This window comes from Prionailurus bengalensis, chromosome B1 (genome assembly GCF_016509475.1).
Source record: "Prionailurus bengalensis isolate Pbe53 chromosome B1, Fcat_Pben_1.1_paternal_pri, whole genome shotgun sequence".
Lineage (NCBI taxonomy): Eukaryota > Metazoa > Chordata > Mammalia > Carnivora > Felidae > Prionailurus > Prionailurus bengalensis.
In genome coordinates, this window is record NC_057344.1 from 173,694,443 (window position 1) to 173,722,318 (window position 27,876).

At 36.9% G+C, this 27,876-nt stretch overlaps 1 protein-coding gene across 10 annotated transcripts in view; it reads right to left on the reverse strand.

Annotated features, from left to right (window-relative positions):
- KLHL5 (kelch like family member 5) overlaps positions 1-27,876 on the reverse strand; it is a 97,908-nt gene that overhangs the window by 29,184 nt on the left and 40,848 nt on the right. For all 10 annotated transcript variants that reach the window (XM_043553327.1, XM_043553330.1, XM_043553322.1 and 7 more), the window contains 2 exons: positions 19,058-19,270; positions 1,928-2,114 (listed from right to left, as the gene is read on the reverse strand). In XM_043553327.1, coding sequence (XP_043409262.1) covers positions 1,928-2,114; positions 19,058-19,270 — 400 coding nt within the window. The remainder of the gene's footprint in view (positions 1-1,927; positions 2,115-19,057; positions 19,271-27,876) is intronic.

Here is a 27,876-nt window from a genome sequence, read left to right on the forward strand (position 1 = left end):
GTAGAAAAGAAGTCTTTGAATGTGAATAATGCATCAAGGGCTTAAGTCATACAAATAATTCAAGAGATGGCAAAGGACAACCTTCATTCATCTGGCAAATATTTATTGATGCTATCTATGGGCAAGGCACTGATCTAGGCTCTGTGGGATATATTCTTGAAAAAAACAAAAAGCAAAAAACAAAAAAACCAAGTTTCTTGCTTTCCAGAGCTTACTTGTGGGTAAGAGGTAGACGATAAATCAATGGATCAGGTGCTATGAAGAAACATAAGTAGAGGAACAAGACAGAAAGAGGTAGGCCAAAGATTAGAGAGTGATGAACAGGTGATGACTGGCCATGGAAGTCTTCTTTGGTAAATTGATGTCTGGGAATCTAAGTGAATAAATTCTGCGAGGCATTCCAACATCAGAGCACATAGCATTCCAGTGAGAGGGAACAGCTAATATCCCCAGTGTGGGATAATGTTTGGCTTGTTACGTGAACAGGGAGGCCAGCGGGGCTAGAACACAAAAGAGTGGAGAAGTGGAATGAATGAGCTGAGCTCAGAAAGGTAGTCTAAAGTCAGACAGGTGTTGTCAGGGAATTTCAGGTAGCTATTAGTACTAGGAAATCAGAGGGAGATCAATGTACACTGAGAGATAATACACAGAAAGCTTCTAGCACAATACCTGACATTGGGTAGGCACTATATGAGGTATTTGTTACTATTATTGTTACTATTAGTAAAAACTGTTACAAGAACAACACAAAGAATTCCCAGATACCTTTGGTACAGATTTCCCAAATATTGAGGTTTTATATTTGCTCTCACTATATACGGGTATGTAGAATTTTTTTTTTCCTGAACTGTTTAAGTTGTAGAAATGATACCTTGAACCCTAAATACTTCAGTGTGTCTTCCTCAAGACAAGAAACCCTATCACAAAACCACAATACAATGATCAAAATCTGGAAATTAACATTTATACAATGCTGTCATCTAATCTACAGACTTAATTTGGATCTTATCATTTGTTCCAATTATGTCCCTTATAGCAAAAGAAATTCAAGATGATGCATTATAATAGTTGTCATATTTCTTCAGTCTCCTGAAATGTGGAATAATTCCTGAATCTTTTCTGTATTTCATGATATTAGCATTTTGGAAAACTACAGACAGACTAGTTATTTTGTAGAATGTCTCTCAACTTGGATTTGTTTGTTTCTTTCCTCATGATTAAGTTTGGATTATACACTTTTGGCAAGCGTAACTACAGATGTACAGCTGAGTTCTTCTTACTGTCTCCCACAAGAGGAACATACTACTGATTAGTCTCGTTACTGGCAATAAGACATCGATCATTTGGTTAAGGTGCTGTCTGCCACGTTTCTCCACTGTAAAGATACTATTTCACCCTTTGTAACTACTAAGCAAGTGGTTGGAAGATACTTGGAGGCTAATTATCCTGTTCTCAAACCTTCACCTACTGATTGCAGCATCTATGAATGATTCTTGACTGAACTAGTTATCATTAAGGTGGTTGCCAAATGGTACTTTTTCTAGTCCCATCTTTCCTTCTGTATTTATTAGTTGGCATTCAAAGAAAACCTTTCCCTTCTCCAATCTTTATTTGTGTAAGAGTGGGCTCATGCATCCTTACTGATTTACTAAATGATAATCTTTTATCATCATTATCTATTTTGATGCTGAAATTATCCTAGATTTGGACAGTAGTAGCTCTACAAATGGCCTCTTCTGTCCCTTGACTGTCTCCATTATTCTTTGACCACTTCTTTACTTTCTGGCACTACAAGATGTGCTGGGTTTATCTTGTCTTTTTCCAGTCCTGGAAACAGCCATTTCTCTAAAAAAGCTCATTGGCCATATGTATTACTAATTACAGTTCTTTTTTCCCCTCTTCCCCCAAATGAAAAATGATTTAATACCTTTTGTTGAATCCATTCCTCCAACTGCAAAGAGTGTTCCAACCGTTGACTTTCTAGGTTTTGTCCGAGGGCTTTGTAACATGGGTCGTCTCTCTGGTAATAAGTGGTACTTCATCGCTTCCATAATAAGTTTCTGACATTCTATATCATCCCGGAAAAGTGCATTATTTTCCATATCTGCCAGGAACTAGAAAAGAATAGGGAGTATGTACACCGAGTGACCAAGAAAATAGTAATGAAAAGAATAACCTATATAGTTCACAAATGGGAATTATCTCATTGAGAAAAAAAAATCCATGTGTGGACATCTATTTTTAACTAAAATCTGCAATATTTACAGGATTTACATTTTAAATTTCATTGAAAAACATAAACTGACCGGATAACTGGTATGCTCTAAAACCTGAGTGGTGCTTATCTCCGGGTAGTGGGAAAACTGCTGCTTCCTAAATAAACTTTTTTACTGCTTTTCTATATTGTTTAGATTTTCTAAAATAAATCATTTTACTTTTTCTTTTTCTTTAATTTATTTTTTTATTTACATCCAAGTTAGTTAGCATATAGTGCAACAATGATTTCAGGAGTAGATTCTTTAATGCCCCTTACCCATTTAGCCCATCCCCTCTCCCACAACCCCTCCAGAAACCCTCTGTTTGTTCTCCATATTTAAGAGTCTCTTATGTTTTGTCCACCTCCCTGTTTTTATATTATTTTTGCTTCCCTTATGTTCATCTGTTTTGTCTCTTAAAGTCCTCATATGAGTGAAGTCATATGATTTTTGTCTTTCTTGGACTAATTTTGCTTAGCATAATACCCTCCAGTTCCATCCACGTAGTTGCAAATGGCAAGATTTCATTCTTTTTGATTGCCGAGTAATACTCCATTGCATATATATACCACATCTTCTTTATCCGTTCATCCATCGATGGACATTTGGGCTCTTTCCATACTTTGGCTATTGTTGATAATGCTGCTATAAACATTGGGGTGCTTGTGCCCCTTCAAAAGAGCATACCTCTATCCCTTGGATAAATGCCAAGTAGGGCAATTGCTGGGTCGTGGGTAGTTCTATTTTTAATTTTTTGAGGAACATCCATACTGTTTTACAGAGTGGCTGCATCAGCTTGCATTGCCACCAGCAATGCAAAAGAGATCCTCTTTCTCAGCATCCTCATCAACATCTGTTGTTGCCTGAGTTGTTAATGTTAGTCATGCTGATAGGTGTGAGGTGGTATCTCATTGTGGTTTTGATTTGTATTTCTCTGATGATGAATGATGTGGAGCATTTTTTCATGTGTCTGTCAGACATTTGGATGTCTTCTTTGGAGAAGTGTCTACTCACGTCTTTTGCCCATTTCTTCACTGCATTATTTGTTTTTTGGGTGTTGAGTTTGATCAGCTCTTTATAGATTTTGGATACTAACCCTTTATCTGATTGTTATTTGCAACTATCTTCTCCTATTCTATTGGCTTCCTTTTAGTTTTGCTGATTGTTTCCTTTGCTGTGCAGAAGCTTTTTATTTTGATGAGATCCCAATAGTTCATTTTTGCTTTTGTTTCCCTTGCCTCCGGAGACATGTTGAGTAAGAAGTTGCTGTGGCCAAGGTCAAAGAGGTTTTTGCCTGCTTTCTCCTCGGGGATTTTGATGGCTTCCTGTCTTACATTGAGGTCTTTCTTCCATTTTGAGTTTATTTTTGTGTATGGGGTAAGAAAGTGATCCAGGTTCATTTTTCTATATGTCGCTGTCCGGTTTTCCCAGCACCACTTGCTGAAGAGACTGTCTTTATTCTATTGGATATTCTTTCCTGCTTTGTCAAAGATTAGTTGGCCATACATTTGTGGGTCCATTTCTGGGTTCTTTCTCTATTCTGTTCCATTGATCTGAGTGTCTGTTTCTGTGCCATTACTTCTTCAATTAGAAATAATTTTGGGGCACCTGGGTGGCTCAGTCGGTTAAGCGGCCGACTTCAGCTCAGGTCATGATCTCGCGGTCTGTGAGTTCGAGCCCTGCGTCGGGCTCTGTGCTGACAGCTCAGAGCCTGGAGCCTGTTTCAGATTCTGTGTCTCCCTCTCTCTGACCCTCCCCCATTCATGCTCTGTCTCTCTCTGTCTCAAAAATCAATAAACATTAAAAAAAAAGAAATAATTTTAACTGAAGAAGAATAATTATAAATAGAAGTTGACTAATGACTGCGTTTACCTGAACTACCTATACAGTGCTCAAAGAACAAGAGCAAAAACAACTTACCAATTTCTTAGGTGGAAGAGAACTCTAAATGGTGATTATCCTAAAGGAATTTAAATCCCTTGTGCTTCACTAAATCCCATTTTTTTAACTTATGTAATTTTATGCAAAGGTATAGATATGGTTTCATCCTGCCTTTTAAAAAATGCATTTCTTTTCTTTTTGTGCTTGTTTCTACATCCACCTCCCTACCCCTATGTTACTGTATTTCTTTCACTTGGGCTATTGATCCATGTGAAATTAATTTTTATATAGAGTACGAGTTGAGGAATATTTTAATCTCCTTCCAGGTGGATGGCCAATTCAGTACTAGCACCATTTATTAAACAATCCCCTCCATTTCCAAGTAAATAGAAACTTGGTTATACATTACATTCTCAAAAATACATCTCAGGATATATGAGACCTGTTTTCTGAATCTTTAGTCTTTTCCATTGATCTATTACTATTCTGATACCATAATTTTTTAGTGTCTTTATGACATATTCTGATTTTTTTATTTAAATATACCACTACTGGGGCGCCTGGGTGGCTCAGTCGGTTAAGCATCCGACTTTGGCTCAGGTCATGATCTTGTGGTTGGTGAGTTCGAGCCCCGCATCAGGCTCTGTGCTGACAGCTCAGAGCCTGGGACCTGTTTCGGATTCTGTGTCTCCCTCTCTTTCTGACCCTCCCCCGTTCATGCTCTGTCTCTCCCTGTCTCAAAAATAAATAAATGTTAAAACAACAACAACAATATATTAAAAAATAAATAAATAAATATACCACTACTGTTCATTTTCATAGTTTTCTTGACTGTTTTTGAGTCTTTACTTTTCATATAAGCTTAAGATATATTTATCTAATTCCCCTTCACCATCTCGATCCTGTTGGAATTCTATTATGAACTTCATTAAATTATTTATTAATTTTGGAAGAATTTACATTTTTATGACATCAAGTCTTTCCATTTAGGAAGCCTTACCATTTGTTGTATACCTTTCTTCATATAGGTCTTATGCCTTTCTTTTATTAAATACACGTATTTAATATACATATTACATAATTGATTTTTATTGCTACTGGGAAGGGATTTTTAAATTTTCATTTTGCATATATTTTGCAAGAGGAGACACAAATCTTTGGTTATTGTATATTTGTTTATAATCTACTATTTTACAACATTCCTGTATATCACTCTAGTTATTAGGCATAATATCATTAGCATAATCATCACCAAACAGGGATAGTGGACATTTCTAATATGTATGCCAATTACTTCATTTTTATTTTATTATTACAATTGCTAAAACGTTCAAAGCAATGTTAAATAATTAGGATGAAACAGAGTACCCGTTTCTGGTTTGAACTGATACAGTTATAGTGTATGACTATTAAGGATGAAAGTCAATACAGCATCTAGTAATTTTATTATATTTAGGCTGTTTTCATCTCTTCCTATTTTACGTCATCATTTTAAAACTAAGAATGGTTCCTACATTCTTTCTGAATGCCCTTTATACATCCATTGACATGATCATATGGCTTTTTCACCTTTTTTTTTTTTTTTAATTTTTTTTTTTCAACATTTTTTATTTATTTTTGGGACAGAGAGAGACAGAGCATGAACGGGGGAGGGGCAAAGAGAGAGGGAGACATGGAATCGGAAACAGGCTCCAGGCTCTGAGCCATCAGCCCAGAGCCCGACGCAGGGCTCGAACTCACGGACCGTGAGATCATGACCTGGCTGAAGTCGGACGCTTAACCGACTGCGCCACCCAGGCGCCCCAGGCTTTTTCACCTTTAAGTTACTGACATAATAATTATTTTGACAGATTTCCTGAAACTCAATCATTCTTATATTTCTGGAACAAGACTTTCCTGGTCATAGTGTATCATCCTTTTGACACACTGCAGGAATGCATTTGATAATATAAGGTATATTTTACTAAATATATTTTAGTAAACCTGCCAACTTGTGCAGCCATTACCATAAACCATTTTGGAGCATTTTGATCACCCTACTTAGACCCTGCATACCTGTTTGCTGTTTAATCTCTGTTCTCATCTCCTATTTCATGTGCCAATCTGTCTCTATAGATTTGAAGGTTTTTTTTTTTTTTATGTTTCATATAAAGTCATATACTGTGTGGTATCTTGTGTCTTCCTTTTTTACATTTAGTGTGTTTTTGAGGTTCAGCCATGTGTAGCATGTATTAGTACTTAATTTCTTTTATACAAAAAAAATTTTTTTTTTTAAATTTTTTTTTTCAACATTTATTTATTTTTGGGACAGAGAGAGACAGAGCATGAACGGGGGAGGGGCAGAGAGAGAGGGAGACACAGAATCAGAAACAGGCTCCAGGCTCTGAGCCATCAGCCCAGAGCCTGACGCGGGGCTCGAACTCACGGGCCGCGAGATCGTGACCTGGCTGAAGTCGGACGCTTAACCGACTGCGCCACCCAGGCGCCCCAAAAATTTTTTTATTGCAGTCGACACACAATGTTACATTAGTTTCAGGTGTACAACATAGTGATTCAATAACTCTATACGTTATGCTATGTTCACCACAAATGTATGCTCACCATCTATCACTGTACAACACTATTACAATATCATTGACTATATTTCCTATGCTGTATCTTTTACAACTATGACTTATCTATTCCATATCAGGAAGCCTGTATCTCCCACTTCCCTTCACCCATTTTACCCATTTCCCCACCCTCACTGCTCTGGCAACCATCACTTTGTTCTCTGTATTTATGGATCTGTTTCTTTCTTTCTATTTTTTTTTTAATTTTTAAAATATGTATTTATTTTTGAGAGAGACAGGGAGAGGGCAGAAAGAGAGGGGGACAGAGGATCTGAAGTGGGCTCTGTGCTGACAGCACTGAGCCCAATTTGGGGCTTGAACCCATGAACTGTGAGATCATGACTTGAAGTGACGTCGGATGCCTGATGGACTGAGCCACCCACACCCACCCAGGGTCTGGATTTTTGTTTGTTTGTTTTGTTTTTAGATTCCACATATAAGTTAAATCACTTGGTATTTGTCTTTCTCTGACTTCTTTCACTTAGCATAATACCTTCTAGGCCTATCCATGTTGTCACAAATGGCAAGATCTCATCCTTTTTTTATGGCTGAGTAGTATTGCAGTACATGTGCCTCTGTGTGTGTGTGTGTGTGTGTGTGTGTGTGTGTGTGTGTAGACCACATTTTCTTTATCCATTCATCTAGAGATGGGTTGCTTCCATATCTTAGCTATTGTAAGTAAAGCTGCAATAAACACAGGGGTGTATATATCTTTTTGAATTAGTGTCTTTGTTTTCTTTGGGTAAATACCCAGTAGTGGAATTGTTGGGCCATAGGGTAGTTCTATTTTTAATTTTTTGAAGAACCTCCATACTATTTTTCCATAGTGGCTATGCCAATTTACATTCCTACCAACAGTGCACAAGGGTTCCTTGGTACTTCATTTCTTTTTATTGCTGAATAATATTCCATTGATTGATGTACCACATTTTGTCTATCTGTTCACAGTTGATGGACACAGATTATTTCTAGTTTTCGGCTATCATGAATAAAGCTGCTAAGAACATTTGCATGCAAGTCTTTATGTAGGTAAATGCTTTCATTTCTCTTGGGTAGATACCTAGATGTAGAATTGCTGGGCCATGTGGTAAATACATGTTAACTTTTAAAGAAACTGCCAAACCATTTTTCAAGTAGCTGCATCATTTTATGTTCCCACAGGCAATATATGAGGGTTCCTGTTTGTCCACATTCACACCAACAACTGTTACTATTTCCTTTTATTTTAGCCATTTGAGTGGGTGGGAAATACAGCTTTACTTTGCAAATACAAATGAATAATAATGTTGAGAATATGTTCCTATTTTGATAAAGGAAGAGTCTCTAACAAAAGTCACTGTAAAAACGTTTGTGGCATTTGGAAACTGAGTAGAGTATGCTAATGGAAAAAAAGCCAAATTAAGACATAAGTCTCAGGACCTCTGCCAGAGTATAAATTATGGTATTAATTATTCCATATTTTTCTATGCACACAAAATATAATTATACTTGCTACAGAAACCATTACCGAATATGCACTGAGTTGGCTCATTTAGATTGACCTTAATGTTCATATTACTTCTGTTATACAGAATTACTTCAGTCCTTTCTAAATAAAAACTAATGTGAAAAAAATGTAGAAAATAGGGGCTCCTGAGTGGCTCAGTTAGTTAGGTATCCAACTCTTGGTTTTAGCTCAGGTCATGATCTTATGGTTCCTTGGTTCGAGCCCTGCATTGGGCTTTGCACTGACAGCAGTGAGAGGGTGGGGGCTGCTTGGGATTTTCTTTCTGCCCCTCTCCCATTTGCACTCTCTCAAAATAAATAAATGAACTTAAAAAGACAAAAAACAAAACCGTAGGAAGTAAAGTCTTGGGAAACTTAAAAGTTACTGCAATTTGAAGTAAAATATATTTTTAAACATGCTAACAGTCTCTCTATGAATAAGTAGAGAGATGAAAGCCATTAATCCAAGCATCAGATTAATCAAACGGAAGGTACCAGGAATCATTTAGAAAATCATTCAGGAGGCGCTGAGAGAGAACTAAAAACCACTCTTGTATACTCTGCATGTTAGGTGAACACATGTGTCTTCCCTGCCACTAGAGAATGACAAATTACTTAAATGAAGGCATTAAGGAAATAGAAATATTTTTAATGTGTAAATTTTTATCTTCACTCTCACACTTGATCTCATATGACTATTTTTCTAAAACAGCCCCCTCCAATACTACTTAAAGTAAAAAAATACAATGTGAATGATTTCTCAATTCTATAGGCTTTAAAAGATGTTTTGGTATAAAAAATGTGTAAATCAAAAGAATAGAAAAGGTAAGTACTGGCTCATTTTATGTTTTTTTACTTTTAGTAGAAAACAATAATAAGAATTAAGAACAGAATTGTGAAGACCAAGATACTTGTACTACAGGCTAACCACTGGAAACTCTGAGAATGTACATGTCAAAATATTTTAAATAATGTACATCTGTCCTAGTATTTCTATCCACATTGTTTAAAATTTGATCAAATAGAAAAGCTTGTAATATATTCAAGGATAAAACAAAAAAACACAAATATGTATCTTCTAGATTATTCACAGTTAAAAAATACACAGTAAGTCACACGAAAATGATCATTTGGTAGAGGATTACAATTACATACAATTATACACATACATACAATTATTTCCTAGGTCATTTTAGGGATCTACTGTGAGCGACACTACACTAGAATTACTATATGTAAAAGCATCCCTTCTCACTAGACTCAATAGTGTTTCATATTAATAGAGTAGGGTAAAAGTTCATCGAGAAAGGAACGATTTTACAGAAGTAAATTCTTTCTTTTAACTTTATTATTTTTTAAATTTTTATTTATTTTATTTTAATTCCAGCATAGTTGACATACAGTGTTATATTAGTTTCAGGTGTACAATATAGTGATTTAACAATCCTATAAATTATTCAGTGCTCATCATAAGTGTACTCTTAATCCCCTTCACCTATTTACAAAAGTAAATTAAAAAAAAATTTTTTTTTTCAACGTTTATTTATTTTTGGGACAGAGAGAGACAGAGCATGAACGGGGGAGGGGCAGAGAGAGAGGGAGACACAGAATCAGAAACAGGCTCCAGGCTCTGAGCCATCAGCCCAGAGCCTGACGTGGGGCTCAAACTCCCGGACGGCGAGATCATGACCTGGCTGAAGTCGGACGCTTAACCGACTGCGCCACCCAGGCGCCCCAAAAGTAAATTTTTTAGGTAACTGGACCTAATGGCAATTAAAAAAAATTTTTTTTTTTTAATGTTTATTTATTCTTGAGACAGAGACAGAGCGTGAACAGGGGAGGGGCAGAGAGAGAAGGAGACACAGAATCCGAAGCAGGCTCCAGGCTCTGAGCTGTCAGCACAGAGCCTGTCATGGGGCTCAAACACACAGACCACGAGATCATGACCTGAGCTAAAGTCGGACGCTCAACTGACTGAGCCACCCAGGTGCCCCCCTCATGGCAATTTTTTTTTTTTAATTTTTTTTTTTTTAACATTTATTTATTTTTGAGACAGAGAGAGACAGAGCATGAACAGGGGAGGGGCAGAGAGAGAGGGAGACACAGAATCGGAAACAGGCTCCAGGCTCTGAGCCATCAGCCCAGAGCCTGACGTGGGGCTCGAACTCACGGACCGCGAGATTGTGACCTGGCTGAAGTCGGACGCTTAACCGACTGCGCCACCCAGGCGCCCCTTATGGCAATTTTTTAATATTAGTCACTATTATTTGATATGCACTAGACAATTTAAATAATTGTAATATTTTCCTATCTTTTAAAATAAAACATACAGAATAAAATCCAACATTTTCTTGATGGTTTTAGAGTCCTCTTCCAAACTTCCATTGCTTAGGGGTGCCTGGGTGGCTCAGTCAGTTAAGCTTCTGACTCTTGATTTCAGCTCAGGTCATGATGTCACAGTTCATGGGATGGAGCCCTACATCTGGCTATAGCACAAAGCGTACTTGGGATTCTCTCTCTTCCTCTCTTTCTCTGCCCTTCCCCTGCACACTCTCCTCTCTCTCTCAAAAATAAATACATAAACTTAAAAAAAAAAGACCTTCATCACTTGATAACCATAATTTTGCAAACTTGCAAGGAAAGAAAAAAAAAACAAAAAAACCCTGCTAGTATTTCTAAGTGTCACAATAGTACAACATAGTATTATTAATGTAGAAAAGAAAAACATTGCTCAGAAAGGTGAAGTAACTTATTTATATCATACAGGGCAATGTAGTTTCCATCAGTCATCACTATTCATCTGCTAAGACATTGATTGTCAAACTAGAGTGTGCTTCAAATCCACATGAAGGCAAATTAAAATACAACCTACTAGGCCCCATCCCCAGAGTTTCAGATTTTTCAGGTATAGAATGGGGCCTAATAATTTGCATTTTAAGTTGTGTATCTGAGACTTTCTTCCTTCTTTAGAAAGACTTGGATTGCTATATACTTCCCTCTTATGACCACCTTTGCTGCATCGCAGAGGTTTTGGGCTGTGGTGTTATCATTTTCATTGGCTTCCATGTACTTTTTAATTTCCTCTAACTTCTTGGTTAGTCCATTCATTCTTTTTTTTTTTTAAATTTTATTTATTTTTTAAAATTTACATCCAAATTAGTAAGCATATAGTGAACAGGAGGAGTAGATTCCTTAATGCCCCTTACCCATTTAGCCCATCCCCCCCACAACCTGTCCAGCAACCCTCAGTTTGTTCTCCATATTTATGAGTGTCTTCTATTTTGTCCCCCTCCCTGTTTTTATATTATTTTTGTTTCTCTTCCCTTATGCACATCTGTTTTGTCTCTTAAAGTCCTCATATGAGTGAAGTCATATGATTTTTGTCTTTCTCTGACTAATTTCACTTAGCATAATACCCTCCAGTTCCATCCACATAGTTGCAAATGGCATGATTTCATTCTTTTTGATTGCCGAGTAATCCTCCATTGTATATATATATACCACATCTTCTTTATCCATTCATCCATCGATGGACATTTGGTCTCGTTCCATACTTTGGCTATTGTTGATAGTGCTGCTATAAACACGGGGGTGTGTGTATGTGTCCCTTCAAAACAGCACACCTGTATCCCGTGGATAAGTGCCTAGTAGTGCAATTGCTGGGTTGTAGGGTAGTTCTATTTTTAGTTTTTTGAGGAACCTCCATACTGTTTTCCAGAGTGGCTACACCAGCTTGCATTGCCACCAATAATGCAAAAGAGATCCTCTTTCTCCGCATCTTCGCCAACATCTGTTGTTGCCTGAGTTGTTAATGTGAGCCATTCTGACAGGTGTAAGGTGGTATCTCATTGTGGCTTTGATTTCTATTTCCCTGATGAAGAGTGATGACAGCATTTTTCGTGTCTGTCAGCCATGGATGTCTTCTTTGGAGAAGTGTCTATTCATGTCTTTTGCCCATTTCTTCACTGCATTATTTGTTTTTTTGGGTGTTGAGTTTGATCAGTTCTTTATAGATTTTGGATACTAACTCTTTACCTGATATGTCATTTGCAAATATCTTCTCCCATTCTGTCGGTTGCCTTTTAGTTTTGCTGATTGTTTCCTTTGCTGTGCAGAAGCTTTTATTTTGATGAGTTCATTTTTGCTTTTGTTTCCTTTGCCTCCAGAGACGTGTTGAGTAAGAAGTTGTTGTGGCCAAGATCAAAGAGGTTTTTGCCTGCTTTCTCCTCGAGGATTTTGATGGCTTCCTGTCTTACATTGAGGTCTTTCATCCTGTGTGTGTGTGTGTGTGTGTGTGTGTGTGTGTGTATGGTGTAAGAAAGTGATCCAGGTTCATTCTTCTGCATGTTGCTGTCCGGTTTTCCCAGCACCACTTGCTGAAGAGACTGTCTTTATTCCATTGGATATTCTTTCCTGCTTTGTCAAAGATTAGCTGGCCATACATGTTTGGGTCCATTTCTGGGTTCTCTATTCTGTTCCATTGATCTGAGTGTCTGTTCTTCTGCCAGTACCATACTGTCTTGATGATTACAGCTTTGTAATATAGCTTGACATCTGGGATTGTGTGTGATGCCTCCAGCTTTGGTTTTGTTTTCAAGATTGCTTTGGCTATTCGGGGTCTTTTCTGGTTCCATACAAATTTTTAGGATTATTTGTTCTAGATCTGTGAAGAATGCTGTTGTTATTTTGATAGGGATTGCACTGAATATGTAGATTGCTTTGGGTAGTATCAACATTTTAACAGTATTTGTTCTTCCTATCTAGGAGCATGGAATCTTTTTCCATTTTTTTGTGTCTTCTTCAATTTCTTTCATAAGCTTTCTATACTTTTCAGCGTATAGATTTTTCACCTCTTGGTTAGATTTATTCCTAGGTATTTTATGGTTTTTGGTGCAACTGTAAATGGGATCGATTCCTTGATTTCTCTTTCTGTTGCTTCATTGTTGGTGTTTAGGAATGTAACCGATTTCTGTGCATTGATTTTATATCCTGCAACTTTGCTGAATTCATGAATCAGTTCTAGCAGTTTTTTGGTGGAATCTTTTGGGTTTTCCATATAGAGTATCATGTCATCTGCAAAGAGTGAAAGTTTGACCTCCTTCTGGCCCATTTGGATGCCTTTTATTTCTTTGTGTTGTCTGCCCATTCATTCTTTAGTAGGATGTTCTTTAGTCTCCCAAGTATTTGTTGTCTTCCCAACTTTTTTCTTGTGGTTGATTTTCAGTTTCATAGCATTGTGAACTAAAAATATGCAAGGTATGATCTCGACCTTTTTGTACTTGTTGAGGACTGATTTGTGTCCCATTATGTGATCTATTCTGGAGAATGTTCCATGTGCACTTGAGAGGAATGTGTACTTTGCTGCTTTAGGATGAAATGTTCTGTATATATCTGTTAAGTCCATCTGGTCCAGTGTGTCATTCAAAGCCATTGTTTCCTTATTGATTTTGTTTAGATGATCTTTCCATTGTTGTAAGTGGGGTGTTGAAATCCCCTACTATTTTGGTATTATTATCAATGAGTTTCTGTATATTTGTGATTAATTAATTTATGTATTTGGATTCTTCTACGTTTGGGGCATAGATGTTTACAACTGTTAGGTCTTCTTGGTCAATAGACCCCTTAGTTATGATATAATGCCCTTCTTCATCTCTTATTAGACTTTTCATTTTAAAATCTAGATTGCCTGATATAAGTATGGCCACTCTGGCTTTCTCTTGGCGACCATTAGCATGATAGATGTTTCTCCATCCCCTTATTTTCAATTTGAAGGTGTTGTTAGGTCTAAAATGGGTCTCTTGTAAACATTAGGTAGATGGGTCTTGTTTTCTTATCCATTCTGTTACCCTATGTCTTTTGAATGGAGCATTTAGTCCATTGACATTTAGAGTGAGTACTGAAAGATATGAATTTATTACCATTGTGTGTTGCCTGTAAAGTTGGCATTTCTGGTGGTGTTCTCTGGTCCTTTCTAGCCTTTGTTGCTTTTGGTCTTTTTTGTTTTGTTTTGTCCTTTCTCTCCTCAGAGAGTCCCCCTTAAAATTTCTTGCCGGGCTGGTTTAGTGGTCACTAACTCTGACTTTTTCTTTGTGTGGGAAACTTTTTCTCTCTCCTTCTATTTTGAATGACAGCCTTGCTGGATAAAGAATTCTTCACTGCATATTTTTCCGATTCAGCATATTGAATATATCCTGCCACTCTTTTCTGGCCTGCCAAGTTTCTGTGGATAGGTCAGCTGCGAACCTGATCTGTCTTCCCTTGTAGATTAGGACTTTTTTTCCCTTGCTGCTTTCATGATTCTTTCCTTGTCTGTGTATTCTGTGAATTTGACTGATATGCCTTGTTGATGGTTTTTGTTGACTCTAATGGGAGTTCTCTGTGCTTCCTGGATTTTGATGACTGTATCTTTTCCCAGGTTAGGAAAGTTTTGTGCTATCATTTGCTCACATAAACCTTCTACCCCTTTTTCTCTCTCTTCACCCTCTGGGACCCCTATAATCCAGATGTTATTTCTTTTTAATGAGTCACCGAGTTCTCTAATTCTTATATTTTATATTATATATATCTTATATATAAGAATATATTCTTATATTCTTTTGCCTTGGTTTCCCTCTTTTTTTATGCTTCATTCTTCTCCATAAGTTTGTCCTCTATATCGCTGAGTTGCTGCCTTGCTTCATCCATCCTTACCGCTGTGGCATCCATTCAAGACTGCATCTCAGTTATACCATTTTTAATTTCGTCCTGACTACATTTTACTACTTTTATCTCCACAGAAAGGGATTCTATGCTTTTTTTCAACCCCAGTTAGTAATCTTATTATCATATTCTAAATTCTGGTTCAGACATCTTGCTTGTATCTGGGTTGATTAAGTCCCTGGCTGTCGTTTCTTCATGTTCTTTCTTTTGGGGTGAATTCCTGCTGAGTTCTTGGTTCAAGTTACACAGATTGCTGAGTTAACCCTCAGATCAATATTTTAGGTGTGCAAGATGGTTTGGTGTTGTTCTAGCTGCATTTCAGGGACAAGAGACACAAGAAACTTCCATGCTGCTCTGCCATCTTGGTCCCTCCCCATAATTTGTATTTTAAACAACTTCCCAGGTGGTGCTGATCCTATACTTGGAGACCACAATTTGAAACAAATGGGCTAATCCAATGGATTTTCTGTCATTATCTTGTCTCTTTGAACAAGATCATAATATCTGATAATGTTAAAATTTCCTCCTTCTTAGACTGGAATCTCTTTTTAATCTTTATTTATTTTTGAGAGAGAGAGAGAGAGGGAGACACAGAATCTGAAGCAGGCTCCAGGCTCTGAGCTGTCAGCACAGAGCCCGACGTGGGGCTCGAACTCACAAACCATGAGCTCATGACCTGAGCCAAAGTCAGACACTCAACCGACTGAGCCACCCAGGCGCCCCAGACTTGAATCTGTTTTTAACAGCACTCCAGTTATTTAGGCAGGTTTAGGAACTACCACTAAATCCTACTATTTCCTAGGGTTCCACTCCTAGTGCCCTTGTGTTCTCTTTGGTCATGTCATTCTCTTCCTTTTGGCTTCAACAACCTAATAATAAATTTTCAAAACTCCTTCCTAGACTCCAAGAGGATTAAAGGTACAAGAAGCTCTGGGAACATGATTCTTCCACTTTCTTCTCACCTTCAAAATCAGCTCTTCATCCTCAATTCCTTGTCTTAATTGACAGCACCTTCCTTAACCTACTTGGACAAATCAGAATCATTTTGGAGCCCTCTTTTATTTGTACCCTCCCCTTTCAACTGATCATTAACTTGTATCAATTCTAATTCCTAAATAGCTCTTGAGCCTGGTAATTTCTCTACCTCCACTGCCAGAGAGGGCTTAATTCACTTGCCTGAATCTAATAGTCTTCGTAATGGATTTCTACTTTGACCATTCCAATCCAATCTCTGCAACACTGTTAGAGGATCTTCCTAAATAAAATGTTAATTATGCCATTCTCTGTTTAAACTTTAGTGCTTCCTCAATGCTTCTGGGATAAAACACAAACTCTTTGGCATAACTAGAGATTCTCTGTTTCTCCACACCTTTTATTTCTGCTCTCAAGCCATGCAAGCACTCTTCAAATTCCAGGGCATGATGCATTGCTCATGACTCCATAACTAGGTATAATCTCCTATCTCTCCTGGGCTATCCTGCCCCCTCTTCTGGGTAGCTACTCGGATTATTTCCATAATGCCATGTTCATGTATCTATCACAGCCTACCTCTCATTATATTGTAATTACAAATTTATGTTTTAATCTATTTCTTCCTCAACTTGATATGCTTCTTCTCACCCAGCAATTTTACATATAGTACATTCAAGAGGCATAATGGTTCTGTGAGAATGGCACAGAACTTAACTTGGGTTCCAGTTCTACCTCCATCTTTTATTAGCTCTATGTTAGTCAAGTAGCAAAGGCAAACAGAACTACAATGGAGAAGGACAGGAATTTATGCAATCACTTTATGATTTTGAGCATATGGTTTTACTTTTTTAGTCTGTTACTTCATTTGTACAACAGGTGTTAGACTAAATGGCTGCCTTTTAACTCTAAGATCTTATGCCTATGATTATCAGCAGTACCGTGGATAACAGAAATTTTAAAGAGTCATGCAAATACAGTATCATAAATATTTGAAACTGCAGCACTGAAGTCAATTATCAGGTTACTTAATTGCACAGATTTTTTTCAAAGTCTACTAGGATTTTTCACATTTTATTTTCTGTAATCTAGAAAAGGATAAGAAAAAAAATTCTGCAAAGTATCAGTAAAATATAACTCTCTTTTTTTAAAAAAAAAATTTTTTTTTCAACGTTTATTTATTTTTGGGACAGAGAGAGACAGAGTATGAACCGGGGAGGGGCAGAGAGAGAGGGAGACACAGAATCGGAAACAGGCTCCAGGCTCGGAGCCATCAGCCCAGAGCCTGACGTGGGGCTCGAACTCCCGGACTGCGAGATCGTGGCCTGGCTGAAGTCGGACGCTTAACCGACTGCGCCACCCAGGCGCCCCTATAACTCTCTTTTTAAAACCTGATTTCAAAGGACATGTTTTACAATGTTATTTTTCCTGAATTGTCATAAATTCATTCAGTTTCATTCCTATGAATTCGTAGAAAATTCTTCCTTCCAAAGAGAAGATCTTTCTTATAAAGTATCAGCGCTAATTTTTGTCTCTATAAGGTAGACAGCAAACAGTAACTTTTGCTAACAATGGCTGGAAATACTACATAATGCCCAAGATAAATGCAGGTAAGATAAAACTGATGGCACTTGAAACAACAAAAATCTGATCTCGAGTAGTAACAGCTCATTCTTTCTTCACTTTCAAGGCCTCTTTCTCTATTCAAGCCTTCAAGATAAGCAGCAAAATAGGCAGTAGAAATTACTGTATAGAAGTCCCCCCTCCTAACCATGGGGGATATGTTCCAAGACCCTCAGTGGATGCCTGAAGCTGCAAATAGTACCGAACCCTGTGTACACTATGTTTTGTCCCTATACATACATACCTATGAAAAAGTTTAATTTAAAAACGAGGCACAGTAAGAGATTAACAACAATACCAAATAATAAAATAGAACAATTATAATACTGTAATACAAGTTACGTGAATTCAGCCTTTGTCTCTAAATATCTTATTGTACTGTACGTGCCCTTCTTTCTCTTGTGATGACAGAAGATGATAAAATGCCTGCGTGATGACCTGAAGTAAGGTGGATAACATAGGCACCGCGATGTAGTGTTAGGCTAACTAATGATCTGACAAGACGTCAGAAGGAGGATCATTTGCTTTCTGACCATGGCTGACTGTGGGTAACTGACACCACAAAACCAAACTGCTGATAAGGGGAGACTGCTGCACATTCCAGTCAGAACTGTACAAAGGGGGAACTATGCATGTAAATATGTTATGACTGATCACCTTGAATACACTAACTAGATGTCTCTCAATTCTAAAATGATGCTGATAATCCTACCATGATTATTTATAGCACATTTGGTTTCACAGAGCCCTTTTCTCATCTTTATAGTAATCCTGTGAGGCAGTCAAAGAGAATGTTATCTCCATCTGATAGACTAAGAGACTGAGGTGTGTGAAGATGCCCAGATACAGAATTTTAAAATGTCAGAGCTGGAACTCTTTACCATGTCTCAGTTTATATATCACCAGAATCCAGCATTTAGTGGATACTTAGGAAACATGTAGCAAATGAATTAATCGAATTTTTCTGGTTCCTAGTGTCCATTGCTACTTGCATTAGCAGCTTTACTAATTCTCAATTGCTAGGATAGGTTTCTAGTTGAGTCAAATAAAATTACTAACCCCTAAGTGAAAATGTTATTTAATTCATGCAATTTAGGTAGCCAGACCTTCTGGGTTGAATATATATATGCGGAGGGGCACCTGGGTGGCTCAGTTGGTTAAGCATCCAACTCTTGATTTTAGCTCAGGTTATGGTCTCACAGTTCATGAGATTGAGCCCCAGGCTGGGCTTTGTGCTCACAGCCCAGAGCCTGCTTAGGATTCTCTCTCTTCCCACCTCCCATGTGTGTGCATGCACATGTATTCTCTCTCAAAATAAATAAGCTTAAAAAAAGAAAACATAAGCAGAAATTTTTTTACCTAAGTATCGTTTCAACTATGCATTTCATAGGAGTATATGTAAAACGACCTTATCAGATAGAATAATCAAAGGAAAAACTTACAGACATGTACATATTAACATAATTAGCATGAAGTAAATACTCAAATGTTGTTGAAATTATGATGCTGATTAAATAATCAAAAATAGTTTACCTGTGGTGCAAGAAGAGGTAGCCTAATATAAGCCAAAAGTTTACTGAGATCTTTCCGTCTCTGTTCCAAATCATGACGGACCCAAGTTAGAAGTGCATTCAGTATCGTCTCTTCATTAGGAATGTTCATGTCATCACTGGCCAAGAGCTTCGCAATTTCGCTGGCTGGTAATAGTACAAATTCCTGGTTTCGAATTACTTCCATGAAATGTTCCTAGAGGGAATAAATAGCACATAAACAACACTGCTCCTCCTGTCCATCGGTTTATTTAAGATAAAATAAAAAATTCTGAATTAGATGCCAAAATACAGTTTGTACAGTTTGTACCTTCCTTACAATAGTATCACTAGGAAAGAAACACAGTAGAAAATAACATTTAAACTGCAATTATGTTGTTACATTTTAAGTCTCTATATCAGTAGAATTAAATTCTACCATTTGGTACATTTTCAAAATGGACCTGGGATTGGTACGTATTGCTTTGGTCAAGTTAGGGCATAGTTCTGGCAAGTCTTTCAAGAGGTAGAAGGTAGAAAAAATGAATTAGACTCTGAGATGTAGGATACTCTTAACATCAAATTTGGTTTACATTTGTGGTTGCCGAAGAATTTGGTTAACAGTACAGCTAAACACTTGGGTGAGCGATGAAGTTATTTCTCTTACCCAGAAAGGGCTGTCTGGCTGGCTAGATCGCTCAAGACCATTCCCAAGACCACAGAAGTCTTCTCAGACTCTGCCCAGTGAAGACTGTATGTCCTTAGGGCTATATGAGAACCTGATTAGCCTATACTAGTGTTTTAATGTAATTTATAAGACCACCCAGGATTTTAGATCTGTTTTAAAAACTTCTAATCTGATTTATGTATGAAGTTCTTTTGGTCTCAAAGAAAAAGAGCCAAAGCAAGAGTGTTGACATAGAATGCACTGGGACCCTAAGCCCTTGCACCAAAGATCATTCATTTTCAGTCACATATTAGAATCAGGCTCCTTATAATTTGAAATGGGAGATAGAAATGACTTTAGCTGCAAGATAATGACTTTTGCTAGGTTATTATGCTAAACAGTCTGAAGAGACGGGAAATTTACTTTCTGGTGTGCAAGGTTACAAGTCTTAATGCATGGACTGTTTACATAACTATAAAATAAATGCAAAAGCTACGTATATTGTCCCTTAATGTTTTTCGTACATTTCCTAGTTTGCCAGGGCTGTCTCAGCATACACAGTTCTAGTGAAATAGCTAGGGCTGTTTAAATTAGAGCTAGAGATAAGGACTGGTGACTATCTTCTATATTAAAATGAGAATTATATGTTCCACATAGCTTGCAGTAACCCAAATTAGGTACTAATCTAAAATATATCTTGGGTTGACATTCCTTTCTTAGAAATTCTTAAATAGGAAACCATACATGAATAATTAACTAAATTCAATTGCCTCAATTCATCATGATTTGTTAAAGATGCCCAAATGTATCTATTTTAAATGACTGATTATCATTTTCAGAAATGTATTTTAATAAAACCTTGATGTTGGCTTCAAGCAAACTGTTGAACCCAATTATATACTGACATTATAAAATGATTTGGTAACACATAGCAAGAGCTATAAAAATGCTTAAGCTCTCAACCTAGTTACCCCACTAGCAGTTTAATACTTTATAAATAATTCACAAGGGAAAAAAAAAGCTGATGCTTCTCTAATGATGCTTCTCTGAATTATTATTTATAATAGTACAAAATAGGAATTAGCCTAAAGGTCCGGCTATAGGGGTTTGTAACTCAATGAACTATTAAGCAGGTATTAAAAATTTCAAAAACAAATATCATACAGATACATGGAAACATATTTATTACATAGTATTAGGAAAGATTCTCAAGAAATCAAAATTTCTTTTTTTCAACTTTAATTGTTTAGTCATTTAGTTATAGCAGATATGTGATTAATTAATTTTTAAATTTACATCCAAGTTAGTTAGCATATAATGCATATACATATACACACACTCACACACACATACACACACACATACACACACACATACATATACATCTTCTTTATCCATTCATCCATCGATGGACATTTGCTCTTTCCATACTTTGGCTATTGTTGATAACACTGCTATAAACATTGGGGTGCATGCGCCCATTCGAAACAGCACACCCAATTCCCTTGGATAAGTACCTAGTAGGGCAATTGCTGGGTCGTAGGGCAGTTCTATTTTTAATTTTTTGAGGAACCTCCATGCTGTTTTCCAGAGTGGCTGCACCAGTTTGCATTCCCACCACCAGTGCAAAAGAGATCCTCTGTCTCTGCATCCTCACCAACATCTGTTGTTGCCTGAGTTGTCAATGTGAGCCATTCTGACAGGTGTAAGGTGGTATCTCATTGTGGTTTTGATTTGTATTTCCCTGATGATGAGTGATGTGGAGCATTTTTTTAATGCGTCTGTCAGCCATTTGGATGTCTTCTTTGGAGAAGTGTCTATTCATGTCTTTGGCCCATTTCTTCACTGCATTATTTGTTTTTTGGGTGTTGAGTTTGATCAGTTCTTTATAGATTTTGGATACTAACCCTTTATCTGATTGTCATTTGCAAATATCTTCTCCCATTCTATTGGCTGTCTTTTAGTTTTGCTGACTGTTTCCTTCACTGTGCAGAAGCTTTTTATTTTGATGAGATCCCAATAGTTCATTTTTGTTTTGGTTTCCCTTGCCTCAGGAGACACGTTGAGTAAGAAGTTGATGTGGCCAAGGTCAAAGAGGTTTTTGCCTGCTTTCTCCTCAAGGATTTGATGGCTTGCTGTCTTACGTTTAGGTCTTTTATCCACTTTGAGTTTATTTTTGTGTGTGGTGTAAGAAAGTGGTCCTGTCCAGTTTTCCCAGCACCACTTGCTGAAGAGACTGTCTTTATTCCATTGGATATTCTTTCCTGCTTTGTCAAAGATCAGTTGGCCATATGTTTGTGGGTCCGTTTCTGGGTTCTCTATTCTGTTCCATTGATCTGAGTGTCTGTTCTTCTGCCAGTACTATACTGTCTTGATGATTACAGCTTTGTAAAACATCTTGAAGTCCAGGATTGTGATGCCTCCAGCTTTGGTTTTCTTTTTCAAGATTGCTTTTGGTTATTCCAGGTCTTTTCTGGTTCCATACAAATTTTAGGATTGTTTGTTCTAGCTCTGTGAAGAATGCTGTTGTTATTTTGATAGGGATTGCATTGACTATGTAGATTGCTTTGGGTAGTATTTACATTTTTAACAGTATCTGTTCCTCCTATCCAGGAGCATGAATCTTTTCCCATTTTTTTTCTGTCTTCTTCAATTTCTTTCATAAGCTTTCTATAGTTTTCAGTGTATAGATTTTTCACCTTTTTGGTTAGATTTATTCCTAGGTATTTTATGGTTTTTGGTGCAATTGTAAATGGGATCACTTCTGTGATTTCTCTTTCTGTTGCTTCATTATTGGTGTACAGGAATACAACCTATTTCTGTACATTGACTTTATATCCTGCGACATTGCTAAATTCATGGATCAGTTCTGGCAGTTTTTTGGTGGAATCTTTTGGGTTTTCCATATAGAGTATCATGCCATCTGCAAAGAGTGAAAGTTGACCTCCTCCTGCCCAAGTTGGATGCCTTTTATTTCTTTGTGTTGTCTGATTGCTCAGGCTAAGGCTTCCAATACTATGCTGAGTAACAGTGGCAAGAGTGGACATGCCTGTTTTGTTCCCGACCTTAGGGGAAAAGCTCTCAGTTTTTCCCCATTGAGGATGATATTAGTGGTGGGTCTTTCATATATGGCTTTTATGATCTTGAGGTATGATCCTTCTATCCCTACTTTCTTGAGGGTTTTTATCAAGAAAGGATGCTGTATTTTGTCAAATGCTTTCTCTGCATCTATTGAGAGGATCATTTGGTTCTTGTCCTTTCTTTTATTAATGTGATGTATTGCATTGATTGTTTTGCAGGTATTGAACCAGCCCTATATCGCAGGTATAAATCCCACTTGGTCGTGGTGAATAATTTTTTTAATGTATTGTTGGATCCAGTTGGCTAGTATCTTGTTGAGGATTTTTTGCATCCATGTTCATCAGGGAAATTGGTCTATAGTTCTCCTTTTTAGTGGGGTCTTTGTCTGGTTTTGGAATCAAGGTAATGCTGGCTTCATAGAAATGAGTTTGGAAGTTTTCCTTCCATTTCTATTTTTTGAAATAGCTTCAAAAAATAGGTGTTAACTCTTTCTTTAAATGTTTTGGTAGGTTTCCCCTGGAAAGCAACCTGGCCCTGGAGTCTTGTTTTTTGGGAGATTCTTATTTCTAACTCAATTTCTTTACTGGTTATGGGTCTGTTCAAATTTTCTATTTCTTCCTGTTTCAGTTTTGGTAGTGTATATGTTTCTAGGAATTTGTCCATTTCTTCCAGATTGCCCATTTTATTGGTGTATAATTGCTCATAATATTCTCTTATTATTGTTTGTATTTCTGCTGTGTTGGTTGTGATCTCTCCTCTTTCATTCTTGATTTTATTTATTTGGGTCCTTTCCTTTTTCTTTTTGATCAAACTGGCTAGTGTGTTTATCAATTTTGTTAATTCTTTCAAAGAACCAGCTTCTGGTTTCATTGATCTGTTCTATTGTTTTTGTTTGTTTGTTTGTTTTTGTTTCTATAGCATTGATTTCTGCTCTAATCTTTATTATTTCCTACCTTCTGCTGTTTTGGGGTTTTATTTGCTCTTCTTTTTCCAGCTCTTTAGTTTTTTTTTTTTTTTTTTTTTTTTTTATTTTTTTTTTTTGGTGTAAGATTAGGTTGTGTATCTGAGACTTTCTTCCTTCTTTAGGAAGGCCTGGATTGCTATATGCTTCCCTCTTATGACCACTTTTGCTGCATCCCAGAGGTTTTGGGCTGTGGTGTTATCATTTTCATTGGCTTCCATGTACTTTTTAATTTCCTCTTTAACTTCTTGGTTAGCCCATTCATTCTTTGGTAGGATGTTCTTTAGTCTCCAAGTATTTGTTATCTTTCCAAATTTTTCTTGTGGTTGATTTTGAGTTTCATAGTGTTGTGGTCTGAAAACATGCACAGTATGATCTCGATCTTTTTGTACTTGCTGAGGGCTGATTTGTGTCCCAGTATATGATCTATTCTGAGGACTGTTCCATGTGCACTGGAGAAGAATGTGTATTCTGCTGCCTTAGGATGAAATGTTCTGTATATCTCATAAGTCCATCTTGTCTAGTGTGTCATTCAAAGCCATTGTTTCCTTGTTGATTTTCTGTTTAGATGATCTTTACATTGTTGTAAGTGGGGTGTTGAAGTCCCCTACTACTATGGTATTATTATCAATGAGCTTCTTTAGGTTTGTGATTGATTTAATTATTTGGATGCTTGCACATTTGGGGCACAGATGTTTACAACTGTTAGGTCTTCTTGGTCAACATACCTCTTAATTATGATATAATGCCCTTCTTCATCCCTTGTTAGAGCCTTTATTTTAAAATCTAGATTGCCTGATATAAGTATGGCTACTCTGGCTTTCTTTTGGTGACCATTAATTAGCATGACAGATGTTTCTCCATCCCCTTATTTTCAATCTGAATGTGTCTTTAGGTTTAAAATGGGTCTCTTGTAAACAGCATATAGATGGATCTTGTTTTCTTATCCATTCTGTTATCCTATGTCTTTTGATTGGAGCGTTTAGTCCACTGACATTTAGAGTGAGTACTGAAAGATAAGAATTTATTACCATTATGTTGCCTGTAGAGTTGTTCTCTGGTCCTTTCTAGTTTTTGTTGCTTTTGGTCTTTTTTGGTTTTTTTTTTCCTTGTCTTTTCTCCCCTCAGAGAGTCCCCCTTAAAATTTCTTGCAGGGCTGGTTTAGTTGTCATGAACTCCTTTAGTTTTTGTTTGTCTGGGAAACTTTTTTTTTTAATTTTATTATTTATTATTTTTTTTAATATATGAAATTTATTATCAAATTGGTTTCCATACAACACCCAGTGCTCATTCCAAAAGATGCCCTCTTCAATACCCATCACCTACCCTCCTCTCCCTCCCACCCTCCATTAACCCTCAGTTCGTTCTCAGTTTTTAAGAGTATTTTATGCTTTGGCTCTCTGCCACTCTAACCTCTTTTTTTTTTTTTTTTTCCTTCCCCTCCCCCATGGGTTTCTGTTAAGTTTCTCAGGATCCCACATAAGAGTGAAAACATATGGTATCTGTCTTTCTCTGTATGGCTTATTTCACTTAGCATCACACTCTCCAGTGGGAAACTTTTTCTCTCTCCTTCTATTTTGAATGACAGCCTTGCTGGATAAAGAATTCTTGGTTGCCTATTTTTCTGATTCAGCACATTGAGTATATCCTGCCACTCTTTTCTGGCCCAAGTTTCTGTGGATAGGTCTGCTCAAACCTGATCTGTCTTCCTTTGCAGGTTAAGGGCTTTTTTCCCTTGCTGCTTTCATGATTCTTTCATTTTCTGTGTACTTTGTGAATGTGACTGATAATGCTTTGTTGATGGTTGGTTTTTGTTGAATCTAATGGGAGTTCTCTGTGCTTCCTGGATTTTGATGTCCGTGTTATGTCTTTTCCCAGGTTAGGAAAGTTTTGTGCTATCATTTGCTCACATAAACCTTCTACCCCTTTTCTCTCTCTTCATCTTCTGGGATCTCTATGATTCTGATGTTATTCCTTTTTAGGGATTTAGTGAGTTCTCTAGTAATATACATTTGTAATTGCTCAAAGGTAGTGTATAGTATAATCATCATTCACACCATACTGCTGTTAACTATTGGTTTCCTTTCAAATGGTATTAGTGGCATTACCAATGCAATGGGATTAATTCATCAATTAGAAAAGGACTATTATATAACAATATACATTTTATTATTTATTTTTTGATATACCTATTTCAGAATGCTGTCCATTCCATTCTAATTCATTTTAAGTGAAAATCAAGTCTCTCAACAACTTACAGAAAGACTACTGAACTCAAGGTTAAACACAAAGTGCTTTTCAAAAGTATTATTTGGTTTTAAAGCAGGGGTTTTAACAGAATTCAATGTTTTTTTCAAGGTTTTCTAGATCAAGAAACAAAATTTAAAATTAAATGCTTGTATTTATTTCATAAATCCATAATGTCATTAGATATTTGTAATAATATACCCAGTCTTAGACTTTTTGGTGGAGGTTAAATAACTTGTGCCAGGTCACATTCAGTGGCAGCCAGAATGAGCACCAGTTTCCAGATTTCAGGATAAAAAGAAGGAACTCTTCATCCTCTCCTACCTGTGCTCACAGAGGACGAGTAAACATCCCCAATACATGCATCATTTACTGACTGTAACAACTGAATTCACTATGTGGTAGTATGCTTACTCTCTTTTGTGTTGTTGTGATGAGCACCAGGTGTTTTATGGAAGTGTTGAATCACTATATTGTGTACCTTGAAGCTAATATAACACTGTATGTTAACTCACTGGAATTAAAATAAAACCTTAAAATCTATTTTGTAATATAAATAGCTATCATGCTACCAAACACTTGCTAGCATTATGCCTTTCCTCCTTTTGGAATTAGGTTTTAAGCAAATGAAATTACTGAGGGATTTGTTTAAATTGAAGATTGAATTTTGTGATACATTTTCATCGAGTTCCCATAGCAACAATTCAAGTCAAACAATCTTCCTCTAAATGACTTACTGTTGTTAGAGACTTAAATTTCACGTCTCTGTTCAAACTGAATAATGTCAAATAAAGGTCTTGAGAAAAAAAAATACCCAACTAATTGGATATGAAAATAGTTTTAAAAACATTGACCTGAGGGGCGCCTGGGTGGCGCAGTCGGTTAAGCGTCCGACTTCAGCCAGGTCACGATCTCGCGGTCTGTGAGTTCGAGCCCCGCATCGGGCTCTGGGCTGATGGCTCAGAGCCTGGAGCCTGTTTCCGATTCTGTGTCTCCCTCTCTCTCTGCCCCTCCCCCGTTCATGTTCTGCCTCTCTCTCTGTCCCAAAAATGAATAAACTTTGAAAAAAAAAATTTTTTTAAAAACATTGACCTGAATCAATAATATTGTAATAACTCTGTATGGCTATAGAAAGTAACTACACTTATCACGGTAAGCATGGCATAATGTATAGTATTGTTGAATCCCTACATTGTATACCTGAAACGAAACACTGCAAGCCAACTCTACTTTAATAAAAAATAAGCCAATTTAATTAAAGTCTAAGCCATTATGTCTAAGCAGCCACTGTGCCTCTACTGTAAACAACAGGCGTGACCCCAGTGCATTCCTTCCTAAGAAAGAGGTATTACTTAAACTATGAACGGATTATGAAGAAAAGAAAACCAGCTTTACTTTATTTATATTCATCTTACTCCCCAAATTATTTGAAACTGAGGTTTAAGATCAAAATGAGAAATCTGCAGGGAAAGATAAAGACTGAGACGGGGGAAAAAAATCTCCCCTGGGATTTAATTTAGAAGACACTAGATCTGTATGGTTTTGCCCTGTCATACAATCTCTAGCTTTTTACTCGAAGCACTATAGCCATTATAAACAAGCAACATTTCCGAGAAGTGACGACACCACAGGGGAAAAATGAATCATAAAGGTTGTACTTCTGTATGAGTGCTTGTATTCCCTCACATCAATCCCTACTGTGTCAAATAGAGTAAATCTCTATAATGATGGTAACGATGATGACACCATTTATTGACTGGGTATACTATGTGTCAATTTTAAGCACTAAACTGCTATTAACTCATTTAATCCTCACATCAAGCTTATGAAGTTGGTGGAATTATTCTTCCCAGTTGTTGCAAACATC